At 37.7% G+C, this 26088-nt stretch overlaps 1 protein-coding gene across 11 annotated transcripts in view; it reads right to left on the minus strand.

Annotated features, from left to right (window-relative positions):
* Positions 1 to 26088, minus strand: part of CCDC138 (coiled-coil domain containing 138) — a 92625-nt gene that overhangs the window by 34110 nt on the left and 32427 nt on the right. For 9 of the 11 annotated variants that reach the window (XR_003115260.1, XM_025353837.1, XM_025353832.1 and 6 more), the window contains 2 exons: positions 8960 to 9076; positions 780 to 972 (listed from right to left, as the gene is read on the minus strand). The exons of the other annotated variants lie outside the window; for them this stretch is intronic. Coding sequence is in view for 8 of the 9 variants with exons in the window: in XM_025353837.1 (XP_025209622.1) it covers positions 780 to 972; positions 8960 to 9076 (310 nt within the window). In the remaining variant the exon portion in view is untranslated. The remainder of the gene's footprint in view (positions 1 to 779; positions 973 to 8959; positions 9077 to 26088) is intronic. 11 annotated transcript variants of the gene reach the window in all.

The raw sequence follows: 26088 nt of genomic DNA on the forward strand, positions 1-26088 counted from the left end.
CAGGAAAGACAAAAAGATGATATATTTGTTGCCTGACTACACTGGCATAACTCACTTTAACAAAAAATTACCACATTTAATAATATAACCTGTTATAGCTAAATATTAAACACGTATTAATTAGGGCCAACTCTGAAGGATTTCTAATTCATCCATTTCCTTATTCACTATTATATATGAAGCACTACGCTAGGTGCAGGGTCATTATAAACAAGTTTTTTCTTCAGGAAACTTACAAGCTAGTGCAAGCACTGAAAAACATTTTCTGTAAAGGGCCAGATGACAATATTATAGGTTTTGGGGTCCATACAGTCTCTGCTGCCAGCTACTCAACTCTGTCACTGTAGGGCAAAGAGTCACAGACAATATACAACACATGAGCATGGTTGTGGGAGAAAACTTCATTTACAACACACAGGTGGTAGGCCAGATTTTGCCCATGGACTAGTTTGCCAACCCATTCGCTAGTGGAAAATAATAAACTAACTAGCAATTTCAATTTGATGTGACAAATACAAACAAATGTAGGCAAAAGCTGTTATAGGAATATGACCGAAGACAGTCAAGGCCTCTTGGGAGGAGGCAACAATTCAACTAAAGACTTCAATTTCTGAAATTCAGCAAATACAAGTAGCTTTTTATAACGTGTAACCATTATGAAACAACTCAAAACCTCATTCTGAAAATGTACCACATATGTGATTATAAAAGAATTGCTTTAATATATGATATTCTCTACTGTTTCTCAAAATTAAGCATAAGTACACTTCAAAGCTTACCTTGAGTGACTGTTTTGAGAACAATTAAGGTTGATAAAAATCTCAATGGCAAATTGGAGCTCTTAAAGAAAGCAGCTGTCTTTGGTTTATTCTCCACAGAATGCTGTGGTGAACTATCCTGAATTCCTTTAGTTACCACTCCTTTAAAAATGTCTTCACCCAGTCTCCTCAATGTTGATGTCATAGTCGAGTGCTGTTAAAAATATGTACAATCTTAGTATATTTATTCACATTCAGAATATATCTTCTTTTTTTTTTTTTGAGACACAGTCTTGCTCTGTCATCCAGGTTGGAGTGCGGTGGTGCAATCATGGCTCACTGCAGCCTCAAACTCCTGGGCTCAAGCAATCCTCCTACCTCAGCCTCCCAAGAAGCTGGGACTATAGGCACTCACCACCACACCCAGGTTTTTTGGGGTTTTTTTGGTAGAGATGGGTCTAAGTTGCTGAGGCTGGTCTTGAACTCTTGGGCTCAAGTGATCCTCCTACCTTGGCCTCCCAAAATGCTGGGATTACAGGATCATGAGCCACTGCGCCTGGCCAATAACTATTTTAAATATTAAATCAAATGTATGTATTAAAAGTAAGTGAATCTGTGGCTAATTTAAAGTTGAAATATGCAAAATTGGAAAGTGATAATTTTATCATCTTAAAAATTATTTAAAAGTATGACTGTACATTTTTCTAAAACGTGTAAGAACATAAGATCATGCTATATTTCTGACACAGAGAACTATCAAGGGAACAGAGGTGGACTACCTACATTCTTGGTTGCTGATTGCTCCACCATCAATGAAAACCAGCTTATCTTTCTGTGTTCGCTTATGAAATGATTATCTAGACCCTCAGTTCCCTTCAGCTCACTCTGACTACAAAAGTCACAGTGACTCCAAAAACTTTTAGCAATTTCAAAACAGTAAAATATTGGGTTAGAATCATGGATAATTCTCATGGAGAATAAAACAAAAACAAAATGGGCAAAACAGAAATATTAGCAAGAAACTACTCCTAAAATAATATATGATCTAATGGTATTTGATATATCTATTAAGAATCAAATGAGGCCAGGCACGGTGGCTCACGCCTGTAATCCCAACATTTTGGGAGGCTGAGGCAGGCGGATCATGAGTTCAGGAGATCAAGACCATCCTGGCTAACATGGTGAAATCCCGTCTCTACTAAAATTACAAAAACTTAGCCGGGCGTCTTGGCGGGCGCCTGTAATCCCAGCTACTCGGGAGACTGAGGCAGGAGAATGGCGTGAACCTGGGAGGCGGAGCTTGCAGTGAGCCGAGATTGCGCCACTGCACTCCAGCCTGGGCGACAGAGCGAGACTCCGTCTCAAAAAAAAAACAAAAAAAAAGAATCAAATGAAAGGAAAGCATTTCAAACTGTTGCAGATCAGAATGCTTAACCCAGATTTAGTAACAACTTAAAATTTCCTTTATTATGACCCAATTCTCCAATCTCATGTGACTGAGTTTTATAGCAGTTTCCCCTATCTGCATGGAAATTTGTGACCAAATGGTTCCTAACTCAGTGTTGATCCTGCAATGTGGGTAAGTTTTGGCTTTTAAATTTCTGCATCTAAAATTAAAAACAAATCTATTGAGGTTTTGCCAGTGTCAAAGGCCAAATGGTTGAGTGGTGAGACACACAAGCAGTGCAATCTAATTTACATATACTGTCAATACAATTTTATTAGAAAAAATAATACATAGGTGTTTTCAAACCTTTGTGTAAAAAACAGAAAAAAATGTTCAAAACTCTACTTACAGTGTGTTAAAATGACAGGATTAAGGTAAACTTTGTTTTTAAAATTATTTCTAATGCTTACTACTACACTTTCATAATGAAAAAATAAACTTGAAAAAAATATGTGGGCTGGGCTCAGTGGCTCACGCCTGTAATCCCAGTACTTTGGGAGGCCAAGGCGGGTAGGTCACAAGGTCAGGAGATCAAGACCAACCTGGTCAACATGGCGAAACCCCACCTCTACTAAAAGTACAAAAATTAACTGGGCTTGGTGGCGCGCACCTGTAATCCCAGCTATTCAGGAGGGTGAGGCAGAAGAATCGCTTGAACCTGGGAGTCGGAGGTTGAAGTGAGCCGAGATCGTGCCACTGCTCTCCAGCCTGGGTGACACAGCAAGACTCTGTCTCAAAAAAAAAAAAAAAAAAAGAAAGAAAAAAAGTGTGGATAGTATTTGCCTTTAATTGAAGGAAAAGAGAAAAAAAATCCAAAACTAGCACTCTGGGTTGTTGCTGAAGCTTCACCTAAGTTATGCTAAAACTTTTGCTGAAACAAATCTAGACCCAAAATGTCTAGTTTTCAATTTAAAATCACCCATCATTCCAAGGACGAGAAAGATTTCAAACTAAATGAAGAAAAGACAATCAACAGCTGCCAACACCAACAGGACAGAATGTTAGAATTGTCTGACAAAGATTCTAAAGTAGCCATGAGAAAAGGAGCACCTGCATACGCTTTTAGAAAATCTCATCGAAGACACAGAAAGCCTTACCAAAGAAGAAATAGAAAAACAACCAAGTGAATATTTCAGAACTGGAAATACAATAACCGTCTCCATAACAGAATGGAGAGGATGGAGGAAAGAATAACTGGAAAATAAAACAACAGAAAACACCCAACCTGAACAACTACAAACAACCTGGAAAAATAACAACAACAACCACAACAACCACCAGAACTTCGGGGAATAACACAACATCTAAAATCATGTCATTAGAGTCCCAGGAAAGGAAAAACCAGGTAGGGCTAAAAAAGTACTTGAAGAAACTGGGGAAGGTGGCTCACGGTTGTACTCCCGGCACTTTGGGAGGGCAAGATGGAAGATCACTTGAGCCTAGGAGTTCAAGACCAGCCTGGGCAACATCGGGAGACCCTATCTCTACAAAGCAAAAAAACTAGCCAGGTAAGGTAGTACATGCCTGTAGTTCCAGCTTGAGCCCAGGAGGGTGAGGCTCACTGCACTCCAGCCTGGGCAACAGCGCGAGACCCTGTCTCAAAAAACAAAACAAAACAAAAACACATACACATGCACACAGAACATGAAATTGAAGAAACAATGACTGAAAACTTCCTGGACTTGGCAAAAAACGTGCCCAGAGACTGAAGAAACTAAGCAAACACCAAACAGGCTAAAATAAAGAGATCAACACCAAGACCCATCATAGTCAAACATAAAAACTAAAGACAAATGTGTGTGAGAGAAATGACACCTTACATCTATGGGGAAAATAACTCAAATGACAGTAGATTTCTTATCAGAAACCGTGGAGGGCAGAAAGAATTTACACATTTTTTAAGTACTGAAAGTAAAGAACTGTCACCCTGGAATCTGATACCCAGTGAAAATGTCCTTCAGGAATTGAAAAGAAATCAAAATATGTTAAGAAAAACTAAGAGAATGTGTCATCAGCAAACCTACTCTAGGCCAGGTGCGGTGGCTCATGCCTGTAATCCCAGCACTTTGGGAGGCTGCGGCAGGTGGATCACTTGAGGTCAGGAGTACGAGACCAGCCTGGCCAACATGGCGAACCCTGTCTCTACTAAAAATACAAAAAGTAGATGGGCATGGTGGTGGGCACCTGTAATCCCAGCTACTTGGGAGGGTGAGGCAGGAGCATCGCTTGAACCCAGGAGACGGAGGTTGCAGTGAGCTGAGATCATACCACTGCATCTAGCCTGGGCAGCAGAGCAAGACCCTGTCTCAAAAGAAAAAAAAAAAAAAACTACTCTAAAGAACTGATAAAGAAGTCCTCTAAACAGACAGGATACAATGAAAGAGGGAACTGTGGCACATCTGGAAGGAAAGAAGAACAAAGTAAGCAAAAATATGGGTAAATACAATAAACTTTCCTTCTCTTCTTGAGTTTTATAAATTATGTTTGATGCTTGAAGCAAAAATGACAACATTCTCTAATGCGGTTCTAAGCATATATAGAAAAGGTTAAGGGATAAAAAGGGAAGTAAAGTTTCTGTATTTTATTCAAACCAGTAAACTGACAATAGCAATAGACTGAATAAGTTATACATAATGTTGTAGTGAACGTTTATAATTTTATGTTGCCCTGGCATTCATTTTAAATATAAGTTTAACTTTTTCACACTAGAAGCAGGGATCAGTCACTTTTAACATGGTTTCCAGTTCTAAATCCCCATCCCCACCCCTAGTTCCTAAATGTGTTTGATCCAGATATCTGCCTTAGACAACTCCTGCCTGATGACCACTTCCCTGTGGGATAGCTAGATGCAGTCCGCACAACTTGTCTCACAGACCTTCACACCTCACTACAGACTGTGTGACTATGCCACAGTGACTACCTCCTAGAACTCATGCCTGCTTGCTTTAAACTCAACAAACAAAACACCCTGTGAAAAACCTGTATGGGTAACATCCTGGAATCCAATAAGGGCACTTGTCCACAGGTCCCTTTCTCTCTCACTCGCTCTCTCTCCCTGCCTGTGCTTCCTGACTCCAGGTTTGCCATGTAACTCCCAGGACCTAAAAGTAATAAATTCTTGGCAGGGCGCGGTGGCTCACGCCTGTAATCCCAGTACTTTGGGAGGCCGAGATGGGTGGATCACGAGGTCAGGAGATGGAGACCATCCTGGCTAACACGGTGAAACCCCGTCTCTACTAAAAATACAAAAAAAAAAAAATTAGCCGGGCGTGGTGGTGGGTGCCTGTGGTCTCAGCTACATGGGAGGCTGAGGCAGGAGAATGGCGTGAACCCAGGAGGCGGAGCTTGCAGTGAGCTGAGATCCGGCCACTGCACTCCAGCCTGGGCGACACAGCGAGACTCCATCTCAAAAAATAAATAAATAAATAAATAAATTCTTTATTGCAGCCAGATGGGTTGGCTCATGGCTGTAATTCCAACAATTTGGGAGGCCAAGGCAGGAGGATCACTTGAGGCCAAGAGTTAGAGACCAGCCTGGGCAACAAAGCAAGACACTGCCTCTACCAAAAAAAAAAAAAAAAACTTTTTAATTAGCTATGTGTGGTGGTGAACGTCTATAATCCTAGCTATGCATGAGGCTGAGGGAGAAGGATTGCTTCAGCCCAGGAGCTGGAGGCTGCAGTGATCTATGATAACCACTGCACTCCTGCCTGAGCAACAGAGTGAGACTCTGTCTCAAAAACAAACAAAAAAACAAACAAGAAAAACCCTTTACTTCCATCTTCTATGGCTTCTAATCATTGGAGGGGTACTCTCCATCTTAAAGATCCTAAATTAAAACAAATGTAATACCAAGAAGAACTATTAGAAAAGTTATACAAAGAGATACACTCAATACACTACAGATAAAGGAAAATAAAATTCTAAAAAATGTTCAAGTAACCCGTAAGAAAGCAGGAAAAGGAACCAAAGAAATGAAAAAGAGAAACAAAAAGAACCACCCAGTAGTTAAAAAAACAGTTACAGCTTAAGCCCTAACATATCAATAAGTACATTACATGTAAATGGCCTAAAACACCAATTAAAACACAGAGCTTGACAAAGTTTATTTTTCCTAAATCCAGCTATATGCCATTTATTAAGGAAAAAAAAAAAAAAACTCATTCTAGATATAATATAAGCAGGTCAAAAGAAAAAGACTGGGAAAAGATATATTATTAGAACATGAATCAAAAGAAGGCAGAAGTCTCTATATTAGTACTGGATAAAAAGATTTCAGAGGCAATGCAAATGATCAGAGATAGAGAAGGACATTATAAAATAATAAAAAGGGCGAATCCACCAAGACATAATCCTAAATTTACAAGAACACAGTTACAAAATATGCGAGGCAAAACAGATGAAGGTTATAACATATAAATCTACAATTATAGCCGGAGACTTCAACATCCATCTATCTCTCCACACTTGATAGAACAGCACAAAGTATCAGCAAGGGTATAGACAACTCACAAACACCATCAACCAACAGGATCAAATTGACATTTATGCAACACTCCACCAAACAACAGAATACATATTCTCAGCCATAAAACAACCTCAACAATACAATAAACTAGAAAAATAGAATAACAGAAAGACGACAAACTTCTGAAGAATTCAAGGGTTCAGCCAGACATGGTGGCTCACACCTGTAATCCCAGCACTTTGGGAGGCCGAGGTGGGCAGATCACTTGAGGTCAACATGGTGAAACTCCATCTCTACTTAAAAAAAAAAAAAAAAGGCCGGGCGCGGTGGCTCAAGCCTGTAATCCCAGCACTTTGGGAGGCCGAGACGGGCGGATCATGAGGTCAGGAGATCGAGACCATCCTGGTTAACACGGTGAAACCCCGTCTCTACTAAAAAATACAAAAAAAAACCTAGCCGGGCGAGGTGGCAGGCGCCTGTAGTCCCAGCTACTCGGGAGGCTGAGGCAGGAGAATGGCGTAAACCCGGCAGGCGGAGCTTGCAGTGAGCTGAGATCCGGCCATTGCACTCNAAAAAAAAAAAAAAAAAAAAAAGAAACCACAAAAATTAGCCAGGTGTGGTGGTGGGCGTCTGTAATCCCAGCTACTTGGGAGGCTGAGGCAGGAGAATCGCTTGACCCCAGGAGGCAGAGGTTGCGGTGAGCTGAGACTGTGCCAGTGAACTCCAGCCTGGGTAAGAGAGTGAGTGAGACTCTGTCTCAATAAATAAATAAATAAATAAATAAATAAATAAAAATGAAACAAAGAGATGATCCTTTGAAAGATCAATAAAATGGAGAAACAGAGAAACTTCCAGCAAAAAAGACGAAGTAAAGAAGGAAAACACAAATTATCCATATTAAGAAGGAAATAAGGCTACCACTACAGATACTGAAGACATCAAAAGGATAAGAGAATACTATGAAAAACTCCATACACATAAATTTGCATACATTTGAATGGTTCAGTTTCTCAAAAAGCACAAACTATTACAAATCATCGATATGAATTACGTAACTAGAACAGACCTGTAACTATTAGAGAACTTAAATTCACGATTTAAAACCTCCTCCAAAAGAAATCTCATCCACATAGTTTCACTGGAGAATTCTACCAAATGTTTAAAGAAGAATGAACACTAAGTCTACATAATTTCTTCCAGAAAACATAAAGGATAAGACCCTTCCCAATTCATTTTATGAACCTAATATTGCCCTGATACAAAACCAAAGAGAGTTCAAAACTATAGACAAATATCTCTCATGAATATAGAAACAAAAGTCCTTAACAAAATATTAGCAAATAGAATTAGCTAATATAAAAACATATAAAAAGAATTAAACACCACAACCAAGTAGGTTTTATTCCAGAGACACATGGCTAATTTAGTATTTTGAAGTCAATGTAATTCATATTAACAAGTTAAAGATGAAAAAGATCATGTGATCTTATCAATCAATGCAAAAAAAGTATCTAAAAAAATTCAACACCATTAATGATTTTTTAAAAACTCAGAAAAGCAGGAATACAGGAGAACTTGATTGAAAGTATCTATGAAAATACCACAGCTAATATTATACTTAGTAATCGCAGAATGAATTTTCCACCTAAGAGGAGAAACAAGGCGAGGATGACTACTCTCACCACTCACATTCAACATACTGCTAGAAACTCTAGCTAATGCAATAAGGTTGGAAAAGGAAATTAAAGACATACATATCAAAAAGGAAAAAAAACACAACGCTGTCTTCATTTGCAGATAACATGATTTGCTATGTAAAAATCCTGAGGAACCTTCAAGAAAACTCCTAAAACTAATAAAGTCAGGATACAAAACAAACAAAAAACAATTTTATGTCTACACATTATCAATGAACATGTAAACATCAAAAGTAAAAAGACAACACCAATTAAAAGTGCTCAAAAAATGTCAATACTCAGCCAAAAATCTAAACAAGAATGCAGCAATTTTATGCTGAAAAGTATACAACATTGATTAATTAAAGTTTTAAATAAATGGGCATTTTATGTTCGTGAGTTGTAAGACTCAACAAAGGAAAGATGTCAGTTATTCTCAAATTGATATACAGGTTTAACACAATTCCTATCAAAATCCCAGCAAGATATCTTATAGATAGGGAAGATTGTTCTGAAATACAGAGAATATATTCAAAATAGATATTGTGAAACAAGATCAAGAATATTAGGTGGAGTATTACTTGAAGAAAAATTCCTATTAACCAATTACCTGTGCTCCAGCATCTAGCTGCCTTAGGGACCAATATATAAATTTTACAAAAGGCTCGTGAAGTTTGGTATTCACAAATGGCATCCACTGTAGTTGCTCTGTCATCAGAGGCAAAAGCTAAAGACAAAATGATGGAAAATAAATACAAAGGCACAGTATTTTAAAATGTCTGAAATCAATTACCACAATTTTCCAAAATTATCTTTAAAAACAAACAAAAAAACGGTTCTCCAACAAAAAATCTTCAGTTTAAAACTATATGCAATACTATTTGGCAATATGTATTTGAATTTTTATATATGCATTTTCTTTCATCCAGCAATAACAGCACATCTAGTTTAAGGAGATTAACCTAAACAAAGATCTCTGAACCTTAAATGATTAAATAAATTTATAGTACATATGTAACCTTTAAAAATGATAACCTAGATTTACATTTATTGCTATGGCATATTCTGGGGTGAAAAAAGGTGTTTACAAGGAAGCAAATGGAATAAAAATCTCATTTACATAAACTACATCTATATAAATTTATACTGAAAAAGATATATGAAAGGATTTCTTAAGCTGGATTTCAGAAACTGGAGTAATATTTACTTTCTTATATGTCTACATTGCATGTATATCTTAATATGCTAATTTATAAAAATAATATTTAAATGTTTAAGGATGTCTATGAACTTTGCTTCAAAAGTATAACATTTTGCTAAATGATTTCAGGACCAGAAAGATAAATTCTAAGGCTCTAACAGAATATTCCCACTTCTTAGATACCAGCCTAAGGAAATCATTTTAAGAAGATCCCTCCAAAAGCCATGTACAAAGATACTTATGGCTACACTGTTTATAAGAGTATAAACCTGGAAGTAATTGTACAGCAATCAGGAAAATGGTTATGTCAACTGTATAAAGATTCTCTGGACTAATGATTATGAGCATATTGTGTGTATATACATACATGTATTTTAAAAAATTTTCTGTATATGATGATGTTTTGACATCTTAAAAAACCTTTCCAGTTGGGGAGAGACTGCCCCTCCCTGGACCAGTCAATTCTTAGATATAGCAAAGTGCTCAGCCTAGAGTATGCCTCTGATAGACAAACGAACCAATTCAGAGCCAGACTCCTTCTATCTGGCCCTTGTATCCCAGGAGGCAATATTTTCTGCTGTAATCTTACCAGAGTCACTAGGGACCACCCCTAGAGCTTAGTACCAGCCAAAATTATTCAAACTAGCCAATCCTATTTGTTCACCCTGCCCTGCATTGCCCTTCATGTGGAAACCAAAATAAAGGGTCTGCCCAATGCTTTCCCCCAGACTCCTGTCTTCCTACCATCTGACCACTCTGGTGTCTTTAAAAAAAAAAAAAAATCGAAAAAATTATAGACACCTCACAAGCTGAGAAATGTCTAAATAGTATTTTTATGGAATAAAAGTTGGTAGCCATATACTCTCTTACAGTCATAATCTCAGTAAAATTTTATATAAACTTCTCCCCCCAACTTTTTAATAAAGCCATGCATCAGTTAATGACAGAGATACACTCTAAAATAACAATAAATAGTATAGTAAATACATAAACCAGTAATATGGTTGTTTATTATCAAGTATTATGTACTGTACATAACTGTGTGTGCTATACTTTTCTGTAACTGGCGGCACAGGTTTGTTTACATCAGCATCACCACAAACATATGAATAATGTGTTCTGCTACAATATTATAACACCTATGATGTCACAAAGTGACAGGACATTTTCAGCTCCATTATAATCTGTTTTTTTATATATTCTTTTTTTCTTTGCTCCATTGTATTATGGGACCACCATCATATATACAGTCTACCATTGTCTTAAACATTATTATGCAGTGCATGGCTGATTATACATCATGACTAAGTGATATTTATTCTTGCAATGCAAGGACGGTTCAACATTTTAACAAAATGAAGGACAAAACCCACATGATTATTTCAACTGACAAAGAAAAAGCACTGAGCAAGATTCAACATCCTTTCATGATAAAAATACGCAGCAAACTTAATAGAGGTAAATTACCTCAATATAATAAAGGCTATATATAAAAAGCCCACAGATTATACTATAAAGGTAAAAGAATGAAAGCCTTTCCTCCAAAATCAGGAACAAGACAAGGATGCACACCGTCACCTCTTCTATTTACCACAGTACCAGCCAGTGAAACTGGGCAAAAAAAAGAAATAAAAAGTATCCAAATTGTAAAAGAAGTAAAATCATCTCTCTTCTCAGATGGCATGACCTTGTATGTCGAAAGTCCTAAAGATTCCACAATAAAAAAAAAAAAAAAAGTTAGAATACATAAATTCAGCAACGTTGCTGAATACAAAATCAACACTCAAAAATCAGGTGTGGTTCTATACACTAACAATGAACAATCCAAACAGGAAATAAGGAAAACAGTTCCATTTACAAATAGCATCAAAATTAATAAAAATGCTTAGGAATAAATCTAAGCAAGGAGGTAAAAAACTTACACACTAAAAACCACAAAACAGTGATGAAAAAAATTAAAACAGACCCAAATAGAATGAAATTTCATGTTTATGGGTCAGAAAACTTGGTAATATTAAGGTGTCCATGCTACCCAAAGCTATCTACAGATTCGAGGTAATCGCTACCAAAATCCCTACAGCATTAATTTACTATGGTGAACAGTATAGCAGTTCTTCAAATATTGAAAATAGAACTATCAAATGATCTAGCAATCCCACTTCTGAGTATATGTCCAAAGGGATTGAAAATAGGGTCTTGTGGGCACACAACGTTCATTGGTTTTTGCTCTTCTGCCTTGTGCAATGTGAGGATGCAGCAAGAAAGCCCCAGTCAGATGCTTGGACGTCCAGCTGTCAGAATTGTAAGAAATAAGTTTCTGTTGTTTACAGATTGCCCAGTCTCAGATATTCTGTTGTAACAGCACAAAACAAAGACAATGGGTACTGAGTTTTAGTTTTGCAAGATAAAGTATTTCTGGAGAGCTGTTGAAGGACAATGTGAATATACTAATGAACTGTATACTTAAAAATTATTAAGATAATAAATTTACGTTTTCATCACAGTTTGAGAAATTATATGTGGGTGTGAAAGGACACAAAGATAGATGTGTACCCGCCCCCCCCCCACTACACCCTTTGTTCTGCTCTCTAATCTTTGCACATACCAGAGATTTCGTAAGTTCTGTGAGTACCTGTTTTTCTGCACGTACCAGAGATTTTGTAAGTTCTGAGGCAAGGTCACAAGACGTATTTAAGTAAGATAAACTCTTGCTGCCATAAACCTGCTCTCCCGCCTCAAAGGTTGAACCGAAATATCAGAAATGGCGGGAACCAATCATAGTTAGCCAAATCGCCTTGTTCAAACACTAGCCAATCATATATCTGATTTGTATAATAACTCTATGCCCACTTTTCTTAGACTATATAACACTGCTCAGAGCTCAGTGGGGGAGCTCTCCTGCCCGTCTCGTTTCGCGAGCGAGGGAGAGTTCCAGGTTCGAACCTGTAATAAAGATCCTTGCTGCTTAGCTTTGACTCTGGACTCTGGTGGTCTTCTTTGGGGAATAAACGGTCTGGGCATAACAGGTGGACCAGAAAAAGACTTACAAATCTTATGATATGTTAGGTATTTAAACTATGGTTAGTCATTATACTATCTGTAAGCCAATACTTGGTGAAAAATATTTGAATATATCATGTGTTTTCATATCGCTGTTATCAGTGGTGAATTTCATTTGCTCTGGGGGACTTAACTATCAACAGTTCCGTGAATTTTTTATCAGAAATAGAGGTATAATATCCTTAATGGCCCTAACACATGGCAGTGAATTTTTTAAATTTTTGAGCTCATGGCTGAGATGAACATTTTCTGAATAAGAACAGCACTCAATCATTGAACAGTTTTGGAAGTTACCTTTTGCTGCACATTATTTGTTTTTTTTACTAGAGTCAACCTGAAATTACAAGTCAAAACAGTGCTTGCATATGAAACTTACACTACAGTAGTCATTTCAACAACTGGTATTGTTTGAATCATAATGTTAAGCTGCATAAACTTCCTTTGTTGTCAGATATTTTAAAAAGAGAGGAGACCTCCACTACCATTCCAACACAGATTTGCAGCGGATATGTTTTCTGACTCCAAACTACAGTTCTAGCAGCATTATTTGAATCTCAGTGCAAGTGCAAAACGATCTGCATATTTCAAGATCCATTCGACTGCAACTAAGGAGCTGCCAACTGACCTTCAATTGGAAGTGATTACTCTCCAATACAGTGATACACAAAAAGAAATATCAAGAGAAGAATCAAAAAGAATTCTGTAAATGCTTTTCAAGTGACAGAGTCATATGCATGTCTGTGGTCCCACTTATGAGATACTTAGAATAGGCAAATTCTTAGAGATAGAAAGTAGATGAGAGACTACCAGGGTCTACGGGGGAGGGGGGAACGGGAACATATTGTTAAATGGGTACAGAATTTGTTTCAGATGATAAAAAATTCTTGAAATTGATAGTGATGATGGTTGTACAGCATTGGGAATATACTTAATGCCACTAAATTGTACATTTATAAATGGTTAAAACGATAAATATTAAGCTATGCATATTTTACCACAATGAAACAAAATCATATGCTCACGGATTGATGTCAATTACTTGACAATATTTAGTGTATGAAAAGACATTTTCAGGCCGGGCATGGTGCCTCATGCCTATAATCCCAGCACTTTGGGAGGCCAAGGCGGGTGGATCACCTGAGGTCAGCAGTTCAATACCAGCCTGGCCAACATGGTAAAACCCCCATCTGTCTCTACTAAAAATGCAAAAATTAGCTGGGAGTGGTGGACACCTGTAATCCCAGCTACTCGGGAGGCTGAGGCAAGAGAATTGCTTGAACTCGGGAGGCAGAGGTTGCAGTGAGCCGAGATTGCACCACTGCACTCCAGCTCATGCGACAGATTGAGGCTCCGTTAAAAAAAAAAAAAAAAATGCAAAGATGAAATATGTAAAGTCTCATTACAGATCAGCATTAACAGATAAAAATATGCAATTGATTCTGATGAAACAACACTTGGAACCCCAATTAAGTAAAATGATACCCCCAAATTCTAGTTTCCTCATTATTCGATCTACTGAAAAAAGTTTACTTCACATTACATTTTTAATTTCGTCAACAAAAAAACTGGCGAAAATTTGTTTCATTTCTTATTGAAAGGAATGAGGCACATCCCCCATATATCTCCCAACTTCCTGAGCCCAGCACAAACACATTCCTCCATATTTCTTTCAAACTTCAGAAAAACATCACCTGGGAGATCTCCGATAAGGAATGCTAAATGTATAATGTTAACCAATTGTAATGCTGTAACCGAGAGAATTACCTTGTTCCCTGTAACTTTACATATCCTGTTTACATCGGGCTATAAAAAGCAAGCACTCGCATTGTTTGAGGCCCTCTTGTATGCTGTGGAATGGAGGGACCAAGTTCGAACTTGTAGTAAAGATCCTTGCCGCTTGGCTTTGACTCTGGACTCTGGTGGTCTTCTTTGGGGAACAAACGTTCTGGGCATAACATTATTATGTAAGTACTGGTATCTTTCACTTTGCTTTTTGGCCTGCAAATCCTAAAATATTCATCATTTGTCCTTTTACAAAAAAGGTTTGCGGACCTTTGTCATGGGCTATAAACATTCCCATAGCTTAAGAAAAACCAGACTTCACTAAATTCATCTGGCATTATCTTCTTTGTAGTTCCTGCCTACTCTATCTCCACTTCCTGTTTACTTTTAAACTAACCTTGTTTTTAAAGAGCAGTTTTAGGTTTCTGAGTATACTGAGTAGGAAGTTGAGAATGCTTATACGCCCCCTGTCCTACTCCCACCTGCTAGTACCTTCCATTATTAACATCTTTACTAGTGTGGTACATTTGTAACAATTGTTAACACTGACACACTATGATTAACTAAAATCTACAGTTTACATTAGGATTCACTCTATTGTATAGCCTACAGATTTTGACAACATATAATGACACGTATCCACCATGTATCACAGGAAATAATTTCACTGTTCTAAACATCGCCTGTGCTTCTCTCCTCTTTCTTTCTCAGAACCCCTGGCAGCTACTGATCTTTTTACTCCAGTTTTTGCCTTTTCCAAAATGTCATTATAGTTGGAATCATATAGCATGTAGCCTTTTCAGGCTGGCTTCTTTCACTTAGCAATGTGCATTTAAGGTTTCTCCATGGTAAAATATAGATCCCTTGCTTAAAACCATTTCCTGTCTCCCTCTTCTCTGAGGGATGACATTCAAACTTGCCAGCACAGTTCTAGAACAGCAGTGACTCCACTTCCAGCTCATTGCAACTTTCCTCACATCATACCTCACCCACACCCTGTAACAGATGCATGTCATGACGAAGGCAGCTCATGTCTTCTCCTTCAACTACTAGGTGTCTGTCTCACAAACACCTACTCATCCTTCAAAGCTTAACTTTTAGCAGTCACTTCTACAAGGCTTTTCCATACATTTTCTTATCTTAGGATGTAATTTATCTACACCAGTGGTTCTCAAATTGTGGTCCCTACAACTACAGAAAGAGCATCACTTGGGAACCTGTCAGAAATACAAATTCTGGGTGGGGAGTTTCAGACCAGTCTGACCAACATGGAGAAACCCCATCTCTACTAAAAATACAAAATTAGCTGAGTGTGGTGGCACATGCCTGTAATCCCAGCTACTCGGGATGCTGAGGCAGGAGAATCATTTGAACCTGGGAGGCAGAGGTTGCAGTGAGGCGAGATCGCACCATTGCACTCCAGCCTGGGCAACAAGAGTGAAACTTCGTCTCAAAAAAAAAAAGAAAGAAGAAAAAAAAAAGAAAAGAAATACAAATTCTGGCCAGGCGTGGTGGGTCACGCCTGTAATCTCAGCACTTTGGGAGGCTGAGGCACGCAATCACTTGAGGTCAGGAGTTTGAGACCAGCCAGGCCAACATAGTGAAACCCTGTCTCTACTAAAAATATAAAAATTAGCCAGGTGTGGTGGCGTACACCTGTAACCCCAGCTACTCGGGAGGCTGAGGCAGGATAACTGCTTAAACCCAGGAGGCGGAGGTTGCAGGGAGCTGAGATTGCACCACTGCACTCCAGCATGGGCGACAGAGCGAGACTCCATTTCAAAAAAACAGAAAAAAAAGCAGGGCACGATGGCTCACACCTGTAATCCCAGCACTTTGGGAGGCCGAGGAGGGTGGATCACCTGAGGTCAGAAGTTCAAGACCAGCCCAGTCAACATGGTGAAACCCCACCTCTACTAAATATACAAAAATTAGTCGGGCATGGTGACGGGCGCCTGTTATCCCAGCTACTCGGGAGGCTGACGCAGGAGAATCACTTGAACCCAGGAGGTGGAGGTTGCAGTGAGCCGAGATCGTGCCATTGCGCTCCAGCCTGGGCAACAAGACTGGAACTTCATTTCAAAAAAAAAAGAAAGAAATACAAAATTCTGTGCCACATTGGATCTACTAAATCAGATTCCAGGGATAGAACCTAGGAACCTGAGTTTTAACAAGCCCTGCAAATGATTCTGATATGTGCTAAAATTGGAAAGTCAAGTTTCTCTTAGATATCTGACTTTCAGTTTCTTCACAGTAAACACTGCCTTTTCCTAGCGATTTCATTTTTTCATGAAAAATATCCACTTCATTTATATCCTTATCCCCTCTAAATACTAAGCCTTTTCCGACAGTATTTATATTCTTAATCCAAACATAACAAAAAAGTATTTTTTCTTATCTTCTGAATGTTTCAAGAGATTTGGCATATTTCATCCTACTAACACTGTAACAACAGTCCTTGTTCACGGGGTGGCAGTAATAGTGAACTGTGAACTCTTTCCAAACTCACTTTTTACAATTTGTCCTTTCAGCGTTTAAGATCATCTGGTGATCTTTACATCAGATACATTGCCTTTTCTTTCTTACTGTGATGACTTGAAATTGTCAGAATTTTTTTTCCTTTTTTTTGAGACAGAGTCCCGCTCTACAGCCCAGGCTGGAGTGCAGTAAGCAGCATGATCTCGGCACGCTGAAACTTCTGCCTCTGGGATTTAAGCGATTCTGGCACCTCAGCCCCACGAGTAGCTGGGATTACAGGTGTGCACCACCATGCCTGGCTAATTTTTGTATTTTTAATAGAGACAGAGTTTCTCCATGTTGGTCAGGCTGGTCTTGAACTGCTGGCCTCAAGTGATCTGCCCGCTTCGGCATCCCAAAGTGCTGGGATTACAGGCGTGAGCCACTGCACCTGGCTAAATTGCCCTGGCCAAAATGTCACAATGAAGAACATTTTCTGGCTTCCTTCCCAAGGTGCCTTTGGTTTTTTGTTTTTGTTTTTGTTTTGTTTTTTTTTGAGACGGAGTTTTGCTCTTGTTGCCCAGGCTGGAGTGCAATGGCACGATCTCGGCTCACTGCAACCTCCGCTTCCTGGGTTCAAGCGACTCTCCTGCCTCAGCCTCCCGAGTAGCTGGGATTACAGGTGCCCACCACCATGCCCGGCTAATTTTTGTATTTTTTAGTAGAGAGAGGGTTTTACTACATTGGCCAGGCTAGTCTTGAACTCCTGACATCAGGTCATCCGCCCACCTCAGCCTCCCAAAGTGCTGGGATTACAGGCGTGAGCCATGCCTTTGGTTTCTGACTGGCAACTGCCTAACTTTTGCAAAGTGAGCACCCTAAAGTTTAGGGTGGCCTGTCTTAGAAGGCAGGATCCTGGTGAAAATGTATCCTAGTCAACACTTTGTTGAAAAATCTTTATTATGGCAAAATATACGTAACTTAAAATTTACCAATGGCATTAGTGTAATCACACTGTTGTATAACCATCACCACTATCCATCCCCAAAACTTTTGCATCATGCCAAACTGAAACTCTGTATCTATTAAATAATAACCCTCCACTCTCTTCCCCCAGCCCCTGGTAACCACCATCCTACTTTGTCTCCACAAAATTTGACTATTCTAGGTATTGCACACATGGAAGTGGAATCATGTAATATTTGTCATCTGGTGTCTAGCTTATTTCATTTACAATGTCTTCAGGGTTCATTCATGTTGTAGCACGTGTCAATTTCATGCCTGAATAATAGTCTTGTGTATGTATATACCACATCTTGTTTATCCACTCATTCATGGATGAGCATTTACATTGTGTCCACCTTCATTTTATTATGTATAATCTTGCTATAAACTTGGCGCTTAAGTATCTGTTCAAGCCTCTGCTTTCAATTATTATGTATATCCAGAAGTAAAACTGCATAATATAAGGTAATTTTATGTTTAAATTTTTGAAGAACCACCATACTGTCTTCCACAGCAGCTGCATTGTACATTCCTATCACCAATAAACAAGGATTCCGCTTTCTGACATCCTTGCCAACACTTGTATGTACATACGTATGTATGTACGTACGTACTGAGACACAGTCTCAATCTGTCTCCCAGGCTGGAGTGTGGTCGCACAATCTCGGCTCACTGCAACCTCCGCCTCCCAGGTTCAAGCAATTCCCGTGCCTCAGCCTCCCAAGTAGCTGGGACTACAGGTTTGCATCACCATGCCAGGCTAATTTTTATATTTTTAGTAAAGATGGGGTTTCCCCATGTTGGCCAGGCTGGTCTCAAGCTCCTGACCTCAAGTGATCCGCCTGCCTCGGCCTCCCAGAGTGGTGGATTACAAGTGTAAGCCACCACGCCTAGCCCTATTTTTTAAAATAAACATTCTAATAGGTGTTAAGTGGTATCTTACTGTGGTTGTGTATTTCCTTAGAGAGTAGTGATGGTAAGCATCTTTTTATGTGCTTAGGGGCCATTTCTTTACCTTTGGAGAAATAGCTATTTAGGTTCTTTGCTTGCTTTTTAAAAAAGAGAGTTTTTTTGGTTTTGTTTTTTGCTGGGTTGAAGGAGTTCCTTATATATTGTGCGTAGCAATCGCTTGTCAGATACACAATTTGCTAATATTTCCTCCCATTCTGGAGATTACCATTTCAATCTGTTGATGCACAAACGTTTTTAATTTTGATGAAGTTCGGTTTATTTTTGCTTTTGTTGCCTGTGCTTTTGGTGTCTTAGCCATGTAACCACTGCCTAATCTAATATCATGAAGATTTTCCTCTATGGCTTCTTCTAAGAGTTTTATAGTTTTAAATTCTCACATTTAAGCCTTTGACCCATTTTGAGTTAAAATTTTTTTGAGAGGGACTCTCGCACTGTCACCCGGGCTGGAGTACAATGGTGTGATCTCAGCTCACTGCAATCTCCACCTCCTGGGTCCAAGCAATTCTCCTGCGTCAGCCTCCCGAGTAGCTGGGATTACAGGTGCCTGCCACTATGTCTGGCTAATTTTTTGTATTTTTAGTAGAGATAGGGTTTCACTATGTTGGCCAGGCTGGTCTCGAACTCCTGACCTTGTGATCTGCCCACCTTGGCCTCCCAACGTGCTGGAATTACAGGTGTGAGCCACCACGCCCAGCTGAGTTAAATTTTACATATCGTATAAGGTAAGGCTCATACTCATTTTGTTGCATGACAGCAGTTTTTCAACATCATTTGTTGAAAAGACTGTCCTTCCTTCATTGAGTGGTCTCTGTACCCTTGTCAAAAATCACTGGACTATATGTTAGGCCTTATATTGGGCTCTCCATTCTATCCCATTGGTCTACATGTCTTATGTCAGTATCACAGAGTTTAGATTACTGTAGCTTTGTACTAAGTTTTGAAATCAGAAAGTATGAGATCTCTAACTTTGTTCTTTTTATGGTTGTTTTGGCTTTTCATTGTGCCTTCAGATTCCATATGAATTTTAGGATAAGTAGTATACTTTGACATATAACAGTTTTATGTTTTTATGTCGTTAAATCTAGAGCCCTTGTTTTGTTATTTTTACCATTTGTGTAAACATTATGGTAAAATGCTTTACCTTGTCCTCGTATTTAATCAATATTTAATGTTATATTTTTAGGTTTTCTATGGTTTCATGATAACTTCCAAATATTTATCTACAATATATTTTGGTGTTAAGTATGGCATAGAACCACCTTCTTGTTTATAATGGTAAATCAGTAGTCTTGATACATTTATGAAATAATCCCTATTTTCCTCCATTGATTTAACACGCTACTTTTATCATATGTGAAATCCATTTACAAGTTTGGATCTGTTTTTGTGGTCACAGTTCTATCAATTTGTGTGCTCCTATACTACTACCACAATGTTCTAATCACTGTGGTTTTAATATATGTTACATATGGGAATGGAATCTCTGATGAATTTTTTTTCAGGAACAGTGATCCAAGAGTATGTAACGTATTTTTAAGTTTTTTTTTTTTCTGAGATGGAGTCTCACTTGTTGCCCAGGCTTGAGTGTTGTGGCGCAATCTGGGCTCACTGCAAGCTCTGCCTCCTGGGTTCAAGCCATTCTCCTGCCTCAGCCTCCCGAGTAGCTGGAACTACAGGCGCCCACCACCACGCCCAGCTAATTTTTTGTATTTTTAGTAGAGACGGGGTTTCACTGTGTTAGCCAGGATGGTCTCGATCTCCTGACCTCATGATCCGTCCACCTCGGCCTCCCAAAGTGCTGGGATTACAGGCGTGAGTCACCATGCCCAGCCAAAATCATTTTTATTGTTACATTTAACTTTTTGATTTAGTAAGAAATGATGTCATATATCTTTCTATCCAGCACATGTGAAATCCCTTGATTATCAAATTAAGTTTTCATATTGTTAAATGAAATTTGTAATTTTCTACATTTTGTTTTACACATTTTCTCTTTTATTTATTTTACTAGGTTTGTAAATTTGGTATTGTAAATAATTCTTTTCTTTAAATTACATATTGATGTATTTGGAAGATTTTTTGCTTTTTAGCAACTGGATACTTTACTGAAATCACGAGTTCCAATTAATTTTTTGGCTGGTTTCCTTTCCTTTACATTATTTTAAAGTGATGAAGATAGGTCTGCTTTTCAATGCTAAACATTTCAGTCCATTTTCTCATCATTTTGCTTTAGAACAATGTTAAACAGTAGAGGTGATAGTAGGTGGTATCCCTATCTTGACCTGCCTTTAATTGTGTAACCATACATTAGCAACGTACCATCCAAAAATGAATTTAAGAAAATGATTCTATTTTTGTCATCACCAAAAATAATAAAAATACTCTGAAATTAACTTTTGAAAAGAAGTACAAAACTTATACCCTGAAAATGAGAAAATACAGCTGAAAGAAATTAAAAATATCTAAATAAAATGGAAAGACATCTTGTTCATGGATTAGCAGACAATATTGTTAAGATTCCAAGACTTCCCAAATTAATCCACAGATTCAGTGCAGTCCTTAATCAAAATCCCAGCTGGCTTCTTTGCAGAAATTGAAAGGCTGCTCCTGAAATTCATATGAAAATGCCACTGACCCACAACATATTTGGAAAAGAAGGACAAAGATGGAAGACTCACACTTTCTGATTTTAAAATTTACTACAAAGCTACAGTAATGAATCAAGTGTGACACTGGCATAAGGATAGACAAATAGAACAAGGGAATGGAATTGAGAATCCAGACATGGACCCTCTTATTTACACTGTATTTATTTTCGACATGGTACCAAAACAATTCAATAGGGAAGGAACAGATTTTTCAACCAATGATGTTGAAAGAAATGGGTACCTATACGTAAAAAATGAGGTTACACCCTTCTCGCACTATATAGGAAAACTAACTCAAAATGCATCAAAGGCCTAAACATGTAAGAGGTAAAGGTATTAAACTCTTGAAAGAAAACATACAGATAAATCTTTGTGGCTCTTGATTTGGCAACGTTTTCTTAAATATGACGCAAAACATACAAGCAAAGAAAAAAGCTAAATTGGACTCTATAAAAATTTAAAACCTTTATGCTTCAAAGGGTACTATCAAGAAAGTCAACAGACAACTACTGAATGGAGAAAATATTTTCAAATTACATATTGGATAAGGTACATCCATCTTGAATATTTAAAAACAAAACCTCCTACAAATAACTCAGTAATAAAAAAGATAGCTCAATTAAAAATGCTCAATGGATTTAAACAGACACTTACCTATAAAAGATATCCAAACAGTCAATAAGCATATGAAATGATGCTCAACATTAGTCATCAGGGAAACATGAATCAAAACCATGATGATTGACCACTTCATACTCACTGAGATGACAAAAATTTTAAATCCATATGTTCTGACCATGATATAAAGAAATCGAAACTCCTGCAGACTGCTGGCAGGACTGTACAATTGTTGAACCACTTTGACAAACAGTCTGGCAGTTTAGCAGTTTCACTCTTAGGTATGTAGTCAAGAAAAATGAAAAACTACATGCATACAAAAATTTGTAGATAAGTGTTCATAGCGACACCATTCATAACAGCCAACAAATGGAAACAACCCAAATGTCTCTCAAATGATATGGGCAAGTAAAACGTTATATCTATATTACAGAATATTATTTGGTAATAAAAAGGAATGAAGTATTGATACATGTGATGACATAAGTGAATTTCAAAAACATAATAAATGAGTCAGTCATGGAACACTACATATTGTATGAATCTGTTTATATGAAAAGTCCAGATAGGAAAATCTATAAAGACAGAAAGCAGATGAGTGGTTGCCTAGCACTGGAAATGCTGAATAAAGGGCTGGGCAACTGATAATGGATTGGATTTTTTTTTTGGAGAGAGGAGATAATATGTTCTAAAACTGATTAAAGTGATGGTTATACAACTCTGTGAATACAGAAAAAAAAAACACTGAATTGCACAGTTAAAAGCCTACTTGTATAAGATGTGAATTATATCTCAATAAAGCTGTTACCAAAAAAAACCCCACCAGAACAAAAACAAGATATAATCAGGCCTGCTTGGTGCTCTTGGTCTTTGTGTCTCCTGTCTCTTTAAGTTTTGGACACTTTACATCCTCCCACCTCCTTATTATTTACACGATTAACTTGTTGAAGAGTCTAGGTCAGTTAATTATCTCACGTTCCTAATTTATTTTGCATGATTCCTTGTGTTGCTACGTAACTTGTTTTCTGGCAGGAATACTTTATAGGTAAATCTGTGTACTGTATCTTCCATACATATGTCTAGTTCCATGTGAAAGAGTTCCCTCTGAAACGACTCAAGTTCATTCTTTACCAATTTTTAATCTTACACAGTCATGCACTGCATAACATTTCGGTCAATTGACCGCATATAACAATGCTGGTCCCGTGAGATTATAAGGGAGCTAAAAATTCCTATTGTCTTAGTGATGTTGTAGCTGTTACAATGTCATACGGCAGTAAATTATTCATGTGTTTGTGACAATGCTGGTGTAAAAAAAAACTACTGTGTTGCCAGTAGTATAAAAGTGTAACACATACAATTATGTATAGTACATACTACTTGATAAAGATAACAAACAACTATGTTACTGGTTATGTATCTGCTACACTATACTTTTTATCATTATTTTAGATGTACTTCCAGTTATTAAAAAAAAAAAAGTTAAATGTAAAACAGCCTCAGGCAGGTCCTTCAGCAGGTATTCCAGGCAAAGGCATTGTTATTATAGGAGGTGATAGCTATTTGTGTGTTACTGCCCCGAAGACCTTCCAGTGGAACCAACTGTAGAGGTGGAAGACACTGATATTGATTATCCTGACCCTGTGTAAGCCTAAGCTAACATGTGTGTCTGTGTCTTAGTTTTTAACAAAATAGTTGAGAAAGTAAAAAATAAAATAAAAATTTTTTAAATAGAAAAAAACATATAGGATAGAAAGAAAATATTTTTGTACACCTGTACAATGTGTTTGTGTTTTAAACAAAGTGTTAATATTACGAAGTCAAAAAGTTAAAAAAAAAAAACTAGAAAGTTTATAAAGTAAAAAGATTACAGTAAGCTAAGCTTAATTTGTTAGTGAAAAAAATTTTTTTTCTAAATTTAGTGTAGTCTAAGTGCATACTGTTTATAAAATTTACTGTAGTGTGCACGTCTTAGAATTTCATTTACTCACTACTCACTCACTGACTCGCCCAGAGCAACTTCCAGTCCTGAAAGCTCCATTCATGGTAAGTGATCTATTCAGGTGTACCTGCCCTTTTTTTTTTTTTTTTGAGACAGTCTCACTCTGTGGCCCAGGCTGGAATGCAGGGTGCAATCTCGGCTCACTGCAATCTCTGCCTCACGAGTTAAAGCAATTCTCTTGCCTCAGCCTCCCGAGTAGCTTAGATTACAGACGTCCACCACCAGGCCCAGCTAATTTTTGTATTTTTAGTAAAAACGGGGTTTCACCATGTTGGCCAAGGTGGTCTCGAACTCCTGACCTCAGGTAATCACCTGCCTCAGCCTCCCAAAGTGCTGAGATTACAGGCATGAGCCACAAGCCTGGCCCAGGTGTACCCTTTTTAATCTGTTATATTGTATCTTTACTGCACATTTTATATGTTTAGATACACAAATACTTCACATTGTGTTACAACTGCCTAAGATATTCAGCATAGTAGATGCTGTACAGGATCATAGCCTACGAACAACAGGCTACATAATATAGCCTAGGCTGGTAGTAGGCTATATTACCTACGGTTATGTAAATACTCTACAATGTTTACACAAAAAGTCACCTAACAATACATTTCTCAGAATGTGGTCCTATTGTTAAGCAACGCATGACTGTACTGTTGAATTCAGTTTGCTACTATTTTGTTGAAGATTTTTGCATCTATATTTATCAAGGTATTAGTCAGTAGTTTTTTCACTGCGTCTTTGTCTAGCTTTGGTATCAGGGTAATGTAGGCCCCAAAGAGTAAGTCTGGAAGTGTTACTTCCCTTTCAATTTTTTCGAAGACTATGAGGAGGATGGGTGTTAATTCTTCAAATGTTTGATAGAATTCTAAAGTGAAGCTCTCTGGCTTTTCATTGTTGGGTTTTTTTTTTTGTTTTTTTTTTTTAGTGATTGAATCTCCTTACTTATCATCGGCCTTTTCAGATTTTCTATTTCATCAGGATTCAGTCTTGGAAAGCTGTGTTTTTATAGGAACTTACTCATTTCTTCTATGTGATGCAATCTGTTGGCATGTAACTGTTGATAATATTGTCTTATAATCCTTTTTATTTCTGTGGTATTGCTTGCAAGATCCCTTCTTTCCTTTCTAATTTGAGTTATTCCAGTTTTCTCTTTTTTCTCCCTTCATCTAGCTAGTGATTTGTCAATTTTGTTGATACTTTCAAGGAACCAAATCAGCCAGGCTGTTGATTTTGATTTTGATCTCTCTTCCTTTTCAATGTAAGCATCTACAGCTACAAACTTCCCTGTTAACACTGCATCCTATAAATTTTGTTATGATGTATTTTTTTGTTTCAAGGTATTTGCCAGTTTTCCTTGGGATTTCTTCTTTGACCCAATGGTTGCTGTAGAGTGAGTTTTTAAATTTTCACCTATTTGTGGATTTTATAGTTATCCTTCCTTGGTTTGAGGTTTCACTTCATTGTGATCAGAAATTTTGTAACAATGTCAGTCTTTGAAAATTTATTAAGACTTGTTTTGTGGCCAAACCCGTAGTTTATCTGGAGGATGTTCCACGTACACTTGAGAAGAATGTATCGTCTGCTGTTGTTGGGTGGAGTGTTCTGTATATGTCTGACAGATCGAGTTAATTTATTATGTTGCTCAAGTCCTCCATTTCCTTACTTATATTCTGTCTGGTTATATTTCTGAAAGTAGGGTATTGAAGTTTCCTAGTATTATTATGTTACTATTTCTTCAATTCTGTCAATGTTTGCTTCACATTATTTTAGAAGTCTGATGTTTTGGGGCATCAATATTTCTCATTTGTGTCTTCTTGGTGAATTTACCTTTTTATCATTTATATAGTGTCCTTGTCTCTTGTAACAGTTTTTGACATAAAGTATATTTTGTCTTATATTAGTATTACTACTACTATTCTCTTCTGGTGACCACTGACAAGGATTGTCTTTTTCCATCCTTTCATTTTCAGCCTACATGTGTCTTTAGATCTAAA

Source organism: Theropithecus gelada, chromosome 13 (genome assembly GCF_003255815.1).
Source record: "Theropithecus gelada isolate Dixy chromosome 13, Tgel_1.0, whole genome shotgun sequence".
In the NCBI taxonomy this organism is placed as follows: Eukaryota; Metazoa; Chordata; class Mammalia; order Primates; family Cercopithecidae; genus Theropithecus; species Theropithecus gelada.